Source organism: Pelophylax lessonae, assembly GCF_965119305.1.
Source record: "Pelophylax lessonae genome assembly, chromosome: 7".
NCBI classification, from domain to species: domain Eukaryota; kingdom Metazoa; phylum Chordata; class Amphibia; order Anura; family Ranidae; genus Pelophylax; species Pelophylax lessonae.
In genome coordinates this window covers 79775695-79791430 of record NC_138774.1, presented here as the reverse complement: position 1 = coordinate 79791430, position 15736 = coordinate 79775695, and the positions used below count along the sequence as shown (strand labels likewise).

Below are 15736 nucleotides of genomic sequence, written 5' to 3'. Positions count from 1 at the left end.
TCTGCCGTTCCTCCCTCCCAGCAACCAGGTGCGGAGGTGTGTTAGGATGAGAATACTGAAGTGTTGGGAGTGTCAGCATAGAGGCGTCATCTCCTCTAAAGTACAAGCAGATCATTATTCTTTCCTTATCAAGCACCCTAATTTAGTATAGAAAATCCATCATCAAGCAAACACCTCTATGATTAGACCTCGACTCATTTGCTGAATACTAGTTCTGGGGCAGCAAAGCTAACACAAAGTAGCAAGCTATTGCCCCAGCACAAGTCAAGAATGGAAGCTTCCATCAGAGCCTAATCACACAGGCATTTTACTTTGTGGCACAGGAATACAGGCTAACTACATTTTCTCTGTGTCATAGTATTTTTGCATAGTGGTTCCTTCACTAATCGAGGCTGAAAGCAGAACCTGCAATAAAAGCTAAAACATATTTCCCTGCAGATGAATGACCATTTTACATAGTTGTACAGTCGGGTTGAAAAAAGACACAAATCCATCTAGTTCAACTAATAGAAATAAATAAATAGAAAACTTGCCGATATAAAGCCCTATACCCACTGCTGATCCAGATGAAGGCAAAAAAAAAACCTATAGAGCATAGTCCAATTTGCTCCAGTGGGGGAAAACTTCCTTCCTGATCCCCAAGGCACGTAGGCGTGCCAGGTGTGCCTGGGCACACCCTAATTACTACGCTACAGGATGGAGAGTGGGGAAAAGGGCTAGTAAATATGTAATTTACTGGTGCCTTCTTTATCCAAATGAACATTGTGAAAACAACTAGGTTTACTATGCTTCAGTTGGTGAATGAACAAGAAGCTGCTCAGCACAGAGCACTTCCCATTCATTCCCTGTCCAGTGCAGCTGAGGTTGCAGAGAAAGGCGTGTGTGTTTGAGCTTTGGGGTGCACACCCTAATGCAATGGGCTGCGCACACCTATGCCCATGTGGCACAGAATCCTCCTGATACCTGGGCCCCTATGTCCTTTACTGGCCCCTTACTTTCGTGATGAACACAGTGACTGATTGGTACCGATCACTCACTGTGTTTATACATATCTGAAGCATAGTAAATTGTGTTATGTATACACACACACAGATGTGTGTTTGAGCTTTGGGGTGCACAATCAAATATTTCCCGAATCAACAATCTACGGTGTTATTACTCATCAATGTTCATATACACTATATTGTCAAAAGTATTGGGACACCTGCCTTTACATGAACTTTAATGGCATCCCAGTCTTAGTCCGTAGGGTTTCAATATTGAGTTGGCCCACCCTTTGCAGCTATAACAGCTTCAACTCTTCTGGGAAGGCTGTCCACAAGGTTTAGGAGTCTGTCTATTCGGAATGTTTGACCATTCTTCCAAAAGCGGGTTTGTGAGTTTAGGCACTGATGTTGGATGAGAAGTCTCCGGTCGAATACATCCCAAAGTTGTTCTATCGGATTGAGGTGAGGACTCTGTGCAGGCAAGTCAAGTTCCACCCCAAACTCGCTCATCCATGTCTTTATGGACCTTGCTTTTGTGCACTGGTCCAAATCATTTGGTGGAGGGGGGATTATGGTGTGGGGTTGTTTTTCAGGGGTTGGGCTTGGCCCCTTAGTTTCAGTGAAGGGAACTCTTAAGGCGTCAGCATACCAAAACATTTTGGACAATTTCATGCTCCCAACTTTGTGGGAACAGTTCAGGGATTGTCCCTTCCTGTTCCAACATGACTGCACACCAGTGCACAAAGCAAGGTCCATAAAGACATGAATGAGGGAGTTTGGGGTTACATAGTTACACAGTTAGTCAGGTTGAAGAAAGACAAAAAAGTCTATCTAGCTCAACCAATAAAATAAATAAATTAAAAAAAACACAACCATGCAATCCCATAATCTGTCTTTTAGCCAGTTTTCTATCCATTTGCAAACAGATCTTTCCACGCCTCTAGTTTTTATCTTACACATTAGCTGTGTGTGGGGAACTGTGTCAAACACTTTTGCAAAATCCAACATAAATAGGGCAGAGGAACTTGACTGATCTGTACAGACTCCTGACCTCAACCCGACAGAACACCTTTGGAATGAATTAGAGCAGAGACTGCGAGCCAGGCCTTCTCGTCCAACATCAGTGCCTGACCTCACAAATGTGCTTCTGGAATAATGGTCAAACATTCCCACAGACACACTCCTAAACCATGTGGACAGCCTTCCCAGAAGAGTTGAAGCTGTTATAGCTGCAAAGGATGGACCAACTCAATATTGAACCCTATGGACTAAGACTGGGTGGATTTATGGATGAAGGAATGAATAACTGTTGGATGGAACTTCATATACATAATCAATTTTTTTGTGGATTAGCAGGGTTCCTGCATCGCATATATGCAGGGCTTTTTTTCTTAGACAATAGGTGCAGGAACTCCCCCCTTTCTGAGTCCCCCCTTGTCTCTGTGCCTTACCCACCTCTAAGCATCGTCCTTCGGTTCCACCCCCCTACCCACCTCCCAGTACTGACCCAAGAATCATTTTGTGGTGCTAAATAATTTTTATGGAATTTGTTCTTGTCTAATAACAAGAAAAACAGTAAAACAGATCCCCTGGAGCCAGCAACAAAAGAACCCTCACACAACAAAAGACTCCCCCAGCAACAATGGACCCCACCCCAACAACAATAGGTCCCCCCAAGTAACACTAGATCCCACACACACACAACAATAGACACCCCACACACACACACACACACACAAACAATGGACCAACCACAACAAAATACCACCCCCCAGCAACATTAGACCCCCCAGCAGCAATAACAGATTTCCCAGCAGCCAGCATCAATAGACCCTCAATAGTAGATCCCTACCAGCAATATAAGATCCCCCCAGCAACAACGGATTCTCCACCATCAACAGTAGACCCTCACACAAAAACAGATCCACACCAGTGACAATAGATCCCCAGGAGCCAGCATTAATGAACCCTCCAGCACACCCCTTGCTATTACATACATTCAGTGCTGAAGGTGCCGGAACTGCGTTCCTCCGCGTTCCTGCTGAAAAAAAGCCCTGCATATATGTGAACCGGCACTTATACTGGCTTTTGAAACTTACAAATGTAGCAATTTAGAAATTGGATGAATGGTTTAGCACTAGGAAACACTTTTATAAAGATAAAAAGAGCATTTTATATACAATTATAAATATCAGACCAAAATGAGGGACAAATGAGGAGGAAAGTGGGACAGAGGGACTTTGTTCCAAATTAGGGACAGTCTCTCGAAATCAGGGACAGTTGGGAGTTACGATTTAGCTTTGCAATGGCTGTGGCAGGTGGAAGGAAACCTGAATTCTTGATGGAGAATTTCACGGCTGAAGTCCGCCAGAGAAGTTGGTGTGATTCAACATTCGCTAAGACATCATTTTTTCATGTGTTGAGGCTTGTTAAGGGCCTTTGCGAACAGAATGTTCTGTGTTAATACAATGCACATCAATTTGTGCAGCCATGTAATGGGCCCCCTATCCTTGTGTCACTCCAGCACTGTCCACACCTTTCAATGGACTATTCACAGTAAATTTGTCAATAAAGCGGAACTTAATTCAAATTTTTTTTCTTGCTATTTATTTACCTTTTTGTTTATTGCTCACGTTCTGCTCCCTTCCTACATTCTGGACTAGGCTAGAATGACGTGCTGTGCTCTTGGAGCCTCCTGGCATATGCACGTCACATATCTCTGGAGGCATAGGCTCCCATTCATGAAACTATCAGGGGGGGCGGGTCTGGCAGAGCATCATTGAGAGGCCTAAACCCAGAACAGACAGCCTTCACCCAATGACGTCACAATGGAAGATGGTGATGCGGAACCTGAGCAGTGGCAGTGGAGAAGCGGATTGCAAGAGAACAATGCTGGATCTGCTGGGTAGGGAAGTATCCTAATTAGGGACAACCTAGCTTCAGGTAAACAGGGGTTCAAAAAAAGAAGTTCAAGACAAGTTCATCTTTACTGATGTTACTTTTGGATGGCATCACAGTAACATCACAGACATACTGTCTGGGGTCACGTGACAGCATTTTGGCAATCTCATATAGTGGCCAAACCACAGCACACTTTAGTAAGTCATTGTCCCTATTCAGTCTCTCTCCTCCCGGTGTCACTCAGATGGTCCTAGGCTTTTGGTTTGCAGCTCACTGCTCCTTCTAGGTAGCCTTTCTGAGACAGGATCACTGCAGTAACCTCTGACTTGGGTACACTTCTCCGAGGTCCTCCAGGGAGAAAGCCTCACTCCAGAAGTGAAAAAATGATGCAGCAAGCTAGTCCTTTGTTGAAATATCATTGCAGCAACTTAAAAGAGACCTCAGTAATATGTATGACCCCCCACGTGCTTGTATGCATGCCTGACAACATCGGGGCATACTCCTAATAAGATGACGGATGTAATCCTGGGATATTTCCTCCCAGATCTGGACAGGGCATCACTGAGCTTCTGAACAGACTGAGGTGCAGCCTGGTGGCGTCAGATGGACCAAAACATAATGTCCCAGAGATGTTCTATTGGATTTAGGTCAGGCGAGTGTGGGGGCCATTCAATGGTATCAATTCCTTCATTCTCCAGGAACTGGCTGCATACTCTCGCCACATGAGGCTGGGCATTGTTGTGCACCAGAAGGAACACAGGGCCCACTGCATCAGTGTAGGGTCTGACAATGGGTCCAAAGATTTCATCCCAATACCTATAGGCAGTCAAGGTGCCATTGTCTAGCCTCTAGAGAACTGTGTGTCTCTCCATGGATATGCCTCCACAGACCATCACTGACCCAACACCAAACCGGTCATGCTGAACGATGTTACAGGCAGCATAATGTTCTCCACGGCTTCTCCAGTTCCTTTTACATCTGTCACATGTGCTCAGGGTGAACCCGCTCTCATCTGTGAAAATCACAGGGCGCCAGTGGCGGATCTGCCAATTCTGGTGTTCAATGGCAAATGCCAATCAAACTCCACAGTGCTGGGCAGTCAGCACAGGGCCTACTATAGGACGTTGGGCCTTCAGGCCACCCTCCTGAAGTCTGTTTCTGATTGTTTGGTCAGAGACATTAACACCAGTGGCCTGCTGGAGTCATTTTGTGGGGCTCTGGCAGTGCTCCTCCTGTTCCTCCTTGAACAAAGGAGCAGATACCGGTCCTGCTGATGGGTTAAGGACCTTCTACGGCCCAGTCCAGCTCTCCTAGAGTAACTGCCTGTCTCCTGGAATCTCCTCCATGCTCTTGAGACTGTGCTGGGAGACACAGAAAACGTTCTGGCAATGGCACGTGTTAATGTGCCATCCTGGAGGAGTTGGATTGCCTTTGCAACCTCTATAGGGTCCAGGTATCGCCTCATGCTAGGCCCTAGCCAAATGCAAAACTAGCGAAAAACAGTCAGAAAAGATGAGTAGGGAAAAATAATTCAGTGTCCCAGAGCTGGAGATGAGGAGGCAGAAGTAAGGCTGCCTTGCCCCTGCCTTTGCACCTGGGCAGAGATATTTGTGTAAATATAAAAATATGTGCAGCGCTAGAAGAAAAAAATTCCCAACAAAATAAATTGTCCAATCGCAGGAAACATTCCACAAGTAACGTAAACAATTGATGGTGAGAAAAAGTCCAATATATAATGGTGCAAATCATATATAAGTGCAGCAAATCCCGTCACCAGTGAAGGTAGAAATATATTGCGCTCACCAGATGGATGGGACCCCAAAACACCATATAGTGTAGGAGTCAAACAGGCTTAAAAATGATGGAGTGTCCCCACAGATTTTTCACCGATTCCAACGGCAACCATGCAAATCTCCGGTAGATGGAATAGTTCAGAGATTCCCCTTCCACATGGTGGGTGGTAAAACCGAAAAAAATGGAGGGACATATAGCGTAATATTGCTAAAATCAATTTAATAACAATAAAGCTGATACACTTACAGACATCCGTGAAAGACAGGCATATAAGATGTAAAACAGCTGGGCTGACCAAGTCCTCTTTACATGTTTCGGCATAAATGCCTTTTTCAAAAATTAAATTGATTTTAGCAATATTACGCTATATGTCCCTCCATTTTTTTCGGTTTTACCACCCACCATGTGGAAGGGGAATCTCTGAACTATTCCATCTACCGGAGATTTGCATGGTTGCCGTTGGAATCGGTGAAAAATCTGTGGGGACACTCCATCATTTTTAAGCCTGTTTGACTCCTACACTATATGGTGTTTTGGGGTCCCATCCATCTGGTGAGCGCAATATATTTCTACCTTCACTGGTGACGGGATTTGCTGCACTTATATATGATTTGCACCATTATATATTGGACTTTTTCTCACCATCAATTGTTTACGTTACTTGTGGAATGTTTCCTGCGATTGGACAATTTATTTTGTTGGGAATTTTTTTCTTCTAGCGCTGCACATATTTTTATATTTATTGATTTATCACCCTCCTTAGTTCAGTGATTGATGTCAGCTGCTTACATTTTTTAAGTTAGCGCAATAATCTCTATTTTATTCTTCCAGAGATATTTGTGTGACTGTGATAAGTCATTAGTACACTAGATTTTATTGACAAAACTGTGTTTCTTCTGCAGTGGAGGCCCAGGACCTTGCTGTCCTGTGTGGCAGAGGTCCCTTGATCACAGGACTGGCAAAAGTATAAACCTTAGGCAAGTAAAGTCAGAATCATTTCTCCAGAAACCTAACTTAAAAACAGATTTTAGCCTACTGGAGCTATACTCTGGTTTAGACCAACGTTTTTCTAGATTTGATTTTGGACGAGGCCATAACGTCTGCATATTTCAATTGCGTATATGCTTATTGCTTGGAATTCACCATTAAGTTTACTTTTGGTGCTGCTTTTCAGCAAATGTAAACTAACATCATCAGGATTTAGGTGAGACATAGATAAAGGATGGAAGTCTGTGCTACCTACAGTAATACAAGTGGGTAAAGCATAACCAAAGGCAATTTTAAAGTGTTACTAAAGCCAGGACCCTGAATTCACTATATCCGGTCTCCCACAGTACACAGAACATGGAAATGCAACTATTTTAGTAAATATTAACTGCTAAATACCTAAATATCTCATCAGCAGTATATAGCAATCTTGTGATATCTATCAGTTCCTGGTGAAGCTTGTAGGAGTTTTCATACTGCACTGTTCTTAAAGTGGAGTTCCACCCTATTTTTATACTTACCTCCATCTTCTCGCTCCGGGTCACCTGAAAAATAAATGGATAATCGCATATTTTTTTTTTTTTTACTTACCTCGTAGCGAAGAAAAAATACTTACCTTACTTCCTTCTTCCTCGGCCGCGGCCCGTCGTCACTTCCTGGCTCTGCAATGATTCCTGGGAGCTGAACGTCATAGCTCCCAGGAATCATTGCGCCTGCACCGGCCCCGACATCCGTTCCGGGTCGCGCGCGTCATCTCCTTCTAAACAGCTTCTGGGCATGCCCAGAAGCTGTAGAGGGATGACGCACGCGACCCGGAAGTGACGTCGGGGCCGGCGCAGAGCATCGTGGGACCAAAGAAGGCGGAAGAAGACGCCGAAGGGGATCTCGCTGGCTTCAAGCTGCCCACATCTGAGATGGCAGCGCTGGACAAGACGTTTGCAAGGTAAGTATTTGTCCTAACAGGTAAGTGCAACCCGGGACAGATCAGAGGCTAGCCATTGTGGAATGCACTAGCCCTGACTGTCCCGGGGGTATTAAAAAAAAAAAAAAAAAAAATCCAGGGTGGAACTCCGCTTTAAGCTCCTGACCCTCTGTCCGGACAGTGCTGATTGGCCCTGTGCTGATCACATGCACTCTCCCAAGAAAAAAAAAAAAAAAAACCTCTTTAGCAATATACACCAAACTGAGCATGTGCAGCCTGACAACAAAGGCTCTGTCTTATCCAGACATGTTTTGGAGTAAGTGGAAGAAGAGGAGGATCTGTGTAAACAAGATCATGCAGCCTTTTTACCCAATGCAGAGGATTAACCCCTCAGGTTCCACAGTGAGTATAACAAGCACGCTTTACTGCAAATACAGACTGATTTTTCTGTTGTGGGTTTAGTAACACTTTAGGCCTATTTTACTCCAAAATGAAAAAAAGTTTTGCTTTCAGTTCTATTTCATGTATGTAATAGTAAATGGATATTTAGAATGATTAAAGTGGTTGTTGAGCCATTATATCTTCTGTATACCATCCCCTCAGTTGTATAATGCTATGTGTCGCAGTGCCTGTGCTGTATAAAAAAAATGCAGATTTTTACCTCATCTTAGAGCATCTTCTGGCGCTCACGTCACTACTGGGCTCTCTCCTTCGCCCAGGAATCCCCCACTGACATCAGCCGGGAGGAGGGGGAAAGAGGAGCAGAGAGCTGAGAAGTCACGTGAGCGCTGGGAGGCGCTCTAAGATAAGGTAGAAATCTGCATTTTTTTGATTCAGCACAGGCACTGGGACACAGCATTATATAACAGAGGGGGTGGTATATAGATGATATAGCTTTTTATAGCAGCAGGAAGGGGGGGGGGGCGAGCAGTGTCTGGTGCGGACAGGCAGGCAGGGGAGAGGACAGAGGAGACACAGCGGATGACGGAGGCACATAAACTGACCACGGTCTCAGGGCTCAGCAGCCATGATAGACCGTGGTCAGTTTACAGGGGGGAGGGCAGAACCAGGCAGGATCAGCCAGGTATTTCAGGTGATGCAAGGGGCCAAATGACACAGCACAAGCACTGTGCTCAATAACATGCTTTAAGGGAACAAGATCCATTTTTATTTTTTTTATTTTTAGGGTAACAAACACTTTATTTGTTGTACAGTTGTTAAAAATCAAAGGATAAAATGTAATGCAACACATAATGATTGGGTATTTACGTTCATTCTCTAACCTGCACTGGTTGCCATGGGCAATTTCTTTTAATCAGCCTTCCCTTAACCGGTTGCCGACCGCCGCACGACTATACACTGCGGCGGTCAGCCCCGGCCAGGCAGAGTGACGTAGGGGTACGTCACTCGCCTGTCACTGACTTGTGACCCAATTTGTGACCGCGCGCCCGCCCCGGCTCGTTCACTGACAAGTCAGTGCGTGTGACCGGCGGACCCGATCGCGCTGGTGAAGGGAGAAAGTCAGGCGGCTTATGTAAACAAGCCGTCTGTCATTCTCCCTGGTGTAAAAATGAAGATCAGACGGTTCTGCTATGTAGGACCGTTGATCTTTGTTTTTACACCAATAGCCATGTCCCTTTACAGTTAGAATCACGCCCCTAGGACACACTTAACCCCTCCCTCTCCAATACAGTTAACCCCTTCCCTGCCAGTGTCATTTTTGCAGTAACAGTGCATATGTATAGCACTGATTACTGCAGTAATGTCACTGGTAACCCCGAAAGTGTCAAAAATTTCAGTCAAGGGTCCGATCTGTCCGCCGCAATGTCGCAGTACCGCAAAAAAAAAATCGCAGATCGCCGCCATTACTCGTTAAAAAAAAAACACCAAAAATGACAAAAATCTTTCCCTTTGTTAGTAAACGCGATAACTTTTGCGCAAACCAATCAAAATACGCTTTTTGCGATTTTTTTTACCAAACATATGTAGCATAAAACAAATTGGCCGAAAATGTTAAAAAATTTTGATTTTTACAATTTTTTTGGGGGAATTTCATATAAAAAAATGTGAAAAATATTGTTATTTTTGCAAAATTGACGCTCTTTTTTTGTTTATAGCGCATGATCAAAAAATAGCACAGGTGATCAAATACCACCAAAAGAAAGCTCTGTTTGTGGGGAAAAAAAAAGGACGTCAAATTCGTTTAGGTACAGCGTCGCACGGCCGCGCAATGGTCCGTTAAAATCACGCAGTAAAAAATGACAAAATACCCCCTGGTCTTTTAGCAGCCAAATCCTCTGGGGCTTAAGTGGTTAAATGATGTAACTGTTTCTTCCCTATTTTCTGCATGTTGCAGTTTATTAGTCAAAGCTATGTTTTTAGCTGCCTACAAATAAAGGATCTACTTGATCTCCCAACACTCTAGCGTTGTTTCAGGTTTCTCAGTGGTACAGAACATAGTGTAATGTCTGTAACAGCACGGTCTTTTTCAGGGAGTGTTAGCAGGCATGACCTATATATAGGTAGGTGACCTTAGTGTTTGAGTTGGAAGTTTTAGTGATTGTATGTAGTGTCCCCTCCCTGCTGACTCACTCGTATTGGCTTTATTCAACTAACTGTGTGACACTCTCTGCTATGTCTGATGCCTACACCCTAAAGAGAACCTGGACTGGCCACAGAAAATGCAGTGTTTAAAAGATGGCAATCAAAGAAGCCAGTGTACCAAATATTATTATTACTCTGAATCTCCGCAGTGTTCTGACCAACCCCCTCGGCAAAAAAAAACAAAAAAACCCTGAAATCTAGAGAAACAATGAACATACACTTTTTTGAATATCAGTTTGCATTTTGCAGTTTATTCTCCTTCATTGTTTAACAACTTAAGGACCCGGCCTATTTCTGACACTTGTTGTTTACGAGTTAAAATCAGTATTTTTTGCTAGAAAATTACTTAGAACCCCCAAACTTTTTATATTTTTTAGCAGAGACCTTAGAGAATAAAATGGAGATGAAATACTTTGTCACACGTATTTGCACAGCGGTCTTACAAACACAATTTTTTAGGAAAAAATACACTTTTTTAAAAATAAAAAATAAGAAAACAGTAAAGTTAATCCATTTTTTTTCTATAATGGTAAAGATAATGTTAGGCTGTGTAAATAGATACCTGACATTATTGATTGACCGATATAGTTTTTTTTACCGCAGATACCAATATTTTGTTCATCGGATATCGGTATCAGCCGATATTGGCCAATATTTTCGGACATTAAAATTTTTTTTTTATGTCTACAGGTACTGTGGTGGAGGGATCTGGGGATCTAAAAGACCCCAAATCCCCCCCCCCCCCCCACTGCACTTAAAAGCATTCAAAATGCCAAGTTTGGCTGTTTTGAATGCTGTAAGTTTTTTTAATTCAGCACCGCCAGTACCCGGAAGTGATGTCATGTAATGACATCACTTCCGGGTACTCGGCGGCGCCGAATTCAAAGAAATGGAGTCCCGGTCAGACAGCGGTGGTGCAGATGGAGATCCGGTCAGACGGTGGTCATGAAGGTAGGATGCCCAGGTCTCCCGGTGGGACAGGAGACCCGGGCGAGCCACGGAAGTTGGCAGGGGAGGGGGGGTGGGGGCGACGTCCCCTCCTGCTCCTTGGAATGACAATCAGTCGATCCCTACCGGACATGTCATGCTTCAAAATTGCGCACGCTCATGGAATGGCGAAAAACATTGGTACTTAAAAATCTCCATAGGTGACGCTTTAACAATTTCTACAGGTTAGCAGTTTAGAGTTACAGAGGAGGTCTAGGGATATAATTCTCTCGCTCTAATGACCACGGCAATACCTCACATGTAATTGAAGAGACAAGGACTCACTGCTCAAGGTGGTGTAATTGCCTGATGACTCACACAGGTGCATGCCCCGGCTCGCCTCCGTGAAAACTTGATAAAGGAGAAGGAATTGGCAGCACTCCAGGTTGAGTCAAAATCCAGATTTATTGACTGGACATCCAAATTATGACAATCGTGACGAGGTATTTTTTACCCTGTCCCAGAGGCGTAACTAGAGCCTTCAGGGCCCCGATGCAAGAAAACATGAAGGGCCCCCCCAGATCCCTGGCCGGGGCCCTTCCCTTCAAGCCCAGGGCTCTTCCCACTAATCCTGGGGCTCTTTACTCTCGTTGCATGGCCTTTTATTACGGTCCCGCAGCAGGATCCTTTCACAAGTTCTGCAGTGGGCTCCCTTCCTGCAATCTTGGGGCCTCCCCACAGTGGTGCAATGCCAGGGCCCGGTCGCAAGTGTGACTTTTGCAATCCTGGAAGTTCACCCACTGGTTTGCTACTGGGCCCCCTGGAGCATGGGGCCCGGTAGCAATCGCAACCCCTGCAACCCCTGTAGTTACGCCCCTGCCCTGTCCCTTTAAAAAAATGTTTTGATCACTTTTATTCCTATCACAAAGGAAAGTAAACATCCCTTGTAATAAAAATAAGCAGGACAGGTCCTCTTTAATGTGACATCTGGTGTCAAAAAGACCTCAGATCTCTCATCTACACTTAAAAGCAAAAAAAAAAAAAGTCTTTATTTTCAGCAAGAAAAAAAAATGGGCCCTTTGAGGCCATTGGGAGGAAGTGATGTATGATGTCGCTCCAGTCTTCCACGGCTATAGAGTTCAGTGGGGGCCATCTTGCCCTCACTCGACTTCCTGCCTAGGACATGGACGGATTGGATCATTTTCCCCGCTATGGACGGCTGCGGTAAATGGGGAAAACGAACGGAAAGCGGTGGGAGGGGTGTGGGCACCTCTCCCGCCACCCATAAAAGTGATCCTGTGGCAAATCCACTGCTGGGACCATTTTTATGTGAAAGAGGAAAGCCGGCTGAGTAAGAAAATACGGGGGTTATGGCAGCTATCTGCTGCCATAACACCAGTATTTAAGCCAAAGTACCAACGTAAAACTGCAGCAGGCGGTCCGGAAGTGGTAATAAATTAATTTGATGAGGTTTACATTTGAGAAAAGTTGTGTCAAATGTAAACCCTGCTGTGTAATCGGTGAGTGCCCACCCTTATTTTATGTTGTTGGCTTAACCACTTGCCGACCGTCCCGCCGTAATATTACTGCGGCAGGGTGGGTCGGCTGCGCTCAGTCAGGTAGTACTACATGACTTCGTGGACGTGGTTTCAGCGGCACGCGTGCACCACCAGGAGGCGGGCTGCGGAGGAGTGGCGGCGATTGCCACTGCCCTCCCGCGATTGTCGGAGAAACCGAGAGAAGATCTGCCTTCTTATGTAAACAAAGCAGGCGGATCTTCTGTCAGACAGGCAGGGACAGATCAGCAATTTCAGCTAAGCTACAACCCCGATCTCTCTGTGCCGGTCACAGAACCATCCCCCCACACAGAGTTAGCAAGCACTTTAGGCATACATTTAACCCCTTTGATCACCCCCGGTATTAACTCCTTCCCTGCCAGTGTCATTTATACAGTAACAGTGCATATTATTTAGCACCGATTACTGTATTAGTGTCACTGGTCCCCAAAAAGTGTCATAAATGTCAGTTAGGGGTCTGCTGCAATGTCGCAGTCCCGCTAAAAATCACTGATCGCCGCCACTAATAAAAGAAAATAAATAAAAAGTCCAAAAATCGTAGTTTGTAAACGCTACAACTTTTGCACAAACCAATTAAAATACGCTTTTTGGGAGTTTTTTTTACCAAAAATATGTAGCAGAATATTGACCTAAACTGATAAAAAAATTTAATTTTTAAATTTTTTTTATTGGGAATGTTTAATAGTAGAAAGTAAAAATTTTTTTTTTTCAAAATTGTCGCTCTTTTTTTGTTTATAGCGCAAAATCTAAAAACCGCACAGGTGATCAAATACCACCAAAAGAAAGCTCTAATTGTGGGAAAAAAAGGACATCAATTGTATTTGGGTACAGCATCGCACGACTGCGCAATTGTCCGTTAAAGTAAGGCAGTGCTGAATCTCAAAAAATGGCCTGGTCATTAAGGGGGTAAAACCTTGCGGGGCTGAAGTGGTTAAATGCATTGGAAGGGGTAAATGATAAATATAACTCAAAGCCCAGTGTGAACATAAAATAAAAAAACTATACACACAAATCACATAAATGTACTTTATTAGCAACATCAAGCAACCATTAGGCTCCATTCACACCTAAGCGTACTGCGAGATCTGCCATTGCGTTTTTTTTTAGCTTTTTTCTGTGGCACGTTTTAGGAGCTGCACCATTCATTTGAATGGGCCTCCCATTGTTCCAAAAATACGCCAATGAAGCTTATGTACCAAATTTAGGCACAGGGTCAGGCGCATTTGGCGTTATGCTGTGATTTTACAGCATGACAATCACGGCAAAAACGTACTGCATTCAGGGTGCCATTAAGAAATAAAGGCATCGCAAACGCGTCTCATGTTTTGCTGCAATTCTGCGTGGGATTCCAGTATGCTCAGGTGTGAATGGAGCCTGAGAGCCGGTTCACACTGCTGCGACCATAAGTCGCCCCATGTCGGAGCGACTTTTTACCGCAACTTTACTGCGACTTGCGGCTTATATGACAGATGACTTTGTGTTTGGCCGATCAGAATATGATGTGTTGTGACCCAATTCCCCTTTTCTGTTTTTTTCTACTCATTTCCCACCAGTGCCACGTATGTGTCCACCAGTGCCACGTATGTGTCCACCAGTGCCACTGCCCACCAGTGCCATGAATCAGTGTCCACCAGTGCCACGAATCAGTGCCACGTATCAGTGTCCACCAGTGCCGCGTATCAGTGCCACGAATCAGTGTCCACCAGTGCCACGTATCAGTGCCACGAATCAGTGTCCACCAGTGCCACGTATCAGTGTCCACCAGTGCCACGTATCAGTGTCCACCAGTGCCACGTATCAGTGCCACGAATCAGTGTCCACCAGTGCCACGTATCAGTGTCCACCAGTGCCACGTATCAGTCCCACGAATCAGTGTCCACCAGTGCCACGTATCAATGTCCACCAGTGGCACGTATCAGTGTCCACCAGTGCCACGTATCAGTGCCACTAATCAGTGTCTACCAGTGCCACCTATCAGTGCCACAAATCAGTGTCCACCAGTGCCACAAATCAGTGTCCACCAGTGCCACGTATCAGTGCCATGAATCAGTGTCCACCAGTGCCACTCACACACACCAAGCAGAGATAATGGAATATATATACCATTATATTATATATATATATATATATATATATATGTAATGGTATATATATTCCATTATAGGCATGGCTGCAATGTGGGGAATGCCTGGCTAATCTTTCTTCTTCCTGGAAAGTCTGATAACAAGTCATGTCAATTAAGATAAGGAGGCGACTCCCATTGAAGTATATGGGACAGGTGGATCACAGGTCGCCTCAAAGTAGTACAGGACCCTTTTCTGAAGTCGGAGCGACTTTAGTAGTGCCAATTAAGACGGCACTGACTGATTAACATTGCTTTTGTTATGTCAAGCGACCTGGGGCAACACAAGTCGTGCTAGTGTGAATGGGCTCTTAAAGTGATATTTGCAAACATACTGTATATCCAAGTATTCCATGGGGGGGGGGGGGGCAACAAAGTAAATGATGAGGAACCTTCACATGCCTGGTCTTCAACACTTTCATTGGAATTTATAAAGACTGGCGCAGACTGATTTAGCGAAAGTGTCTCTCATGCGTTCTAAAAGTGGCGCAGAACGTACCAAATTCATGTACCTGTCTAGAACTTGAATTTGGCGCAGACTGCGCTACTTTTAACATGCACATGGGACGCTTTTGCAAACTCTGTCAGGGCCAGTTTCTCTCCCTGTACGCCAAAAGAGAGTTAGTCTTAATTAGCTCCACTTTAAGGCCCCTTTCACTCTTGTGCGACTTGTCCTTCGACTTGGGACTGCAAAGTCACGACAAGTCGTACTCCATGATTTCCAATGAGTACCGTTCATATCTGTGCGAATTCAAAGCAATGGCGGCTGGTGCTCAAAAATTTATTTTTTTAGGGGGGGGGGGCGCAAACAGAAAAATGTAATAGGCATTGCTTTGCGGCAAAAAACGCTGTAAAAATTGCGTGACTTTGAGGTCACAAAAGTGTTAAAGGGGCCTTCAGTAATCAAGGTATAGTG

The 15736-nt window shown here is 44.6% G+C and overlaps 1 protein-coding gene across 1 annotated transcript in view; it reads right to left on the bottom strand.

Annotated features, from left to right (window-relative positions):
• Positions 1 to 90, bottom strand: part of NCCRP1 (NCCRP1, F-box associated domain containing) — a gene marked incomplete at its 5' end in the record, with an annotated part of 30417 nt that extends 30327 nt beyond the window's left edge. Inside the window, 2 exon segments of the mRNA XM_082264356.1 lie at positions 1 to 72; positions 76 to 90. Coding sequence (XP_082120482.1) covers positions 1 to 72; positions 76 to 90 — 87 coding nt within the window.
• Positions 91 to 15736: the final 15646 nt, after the last annotated feature.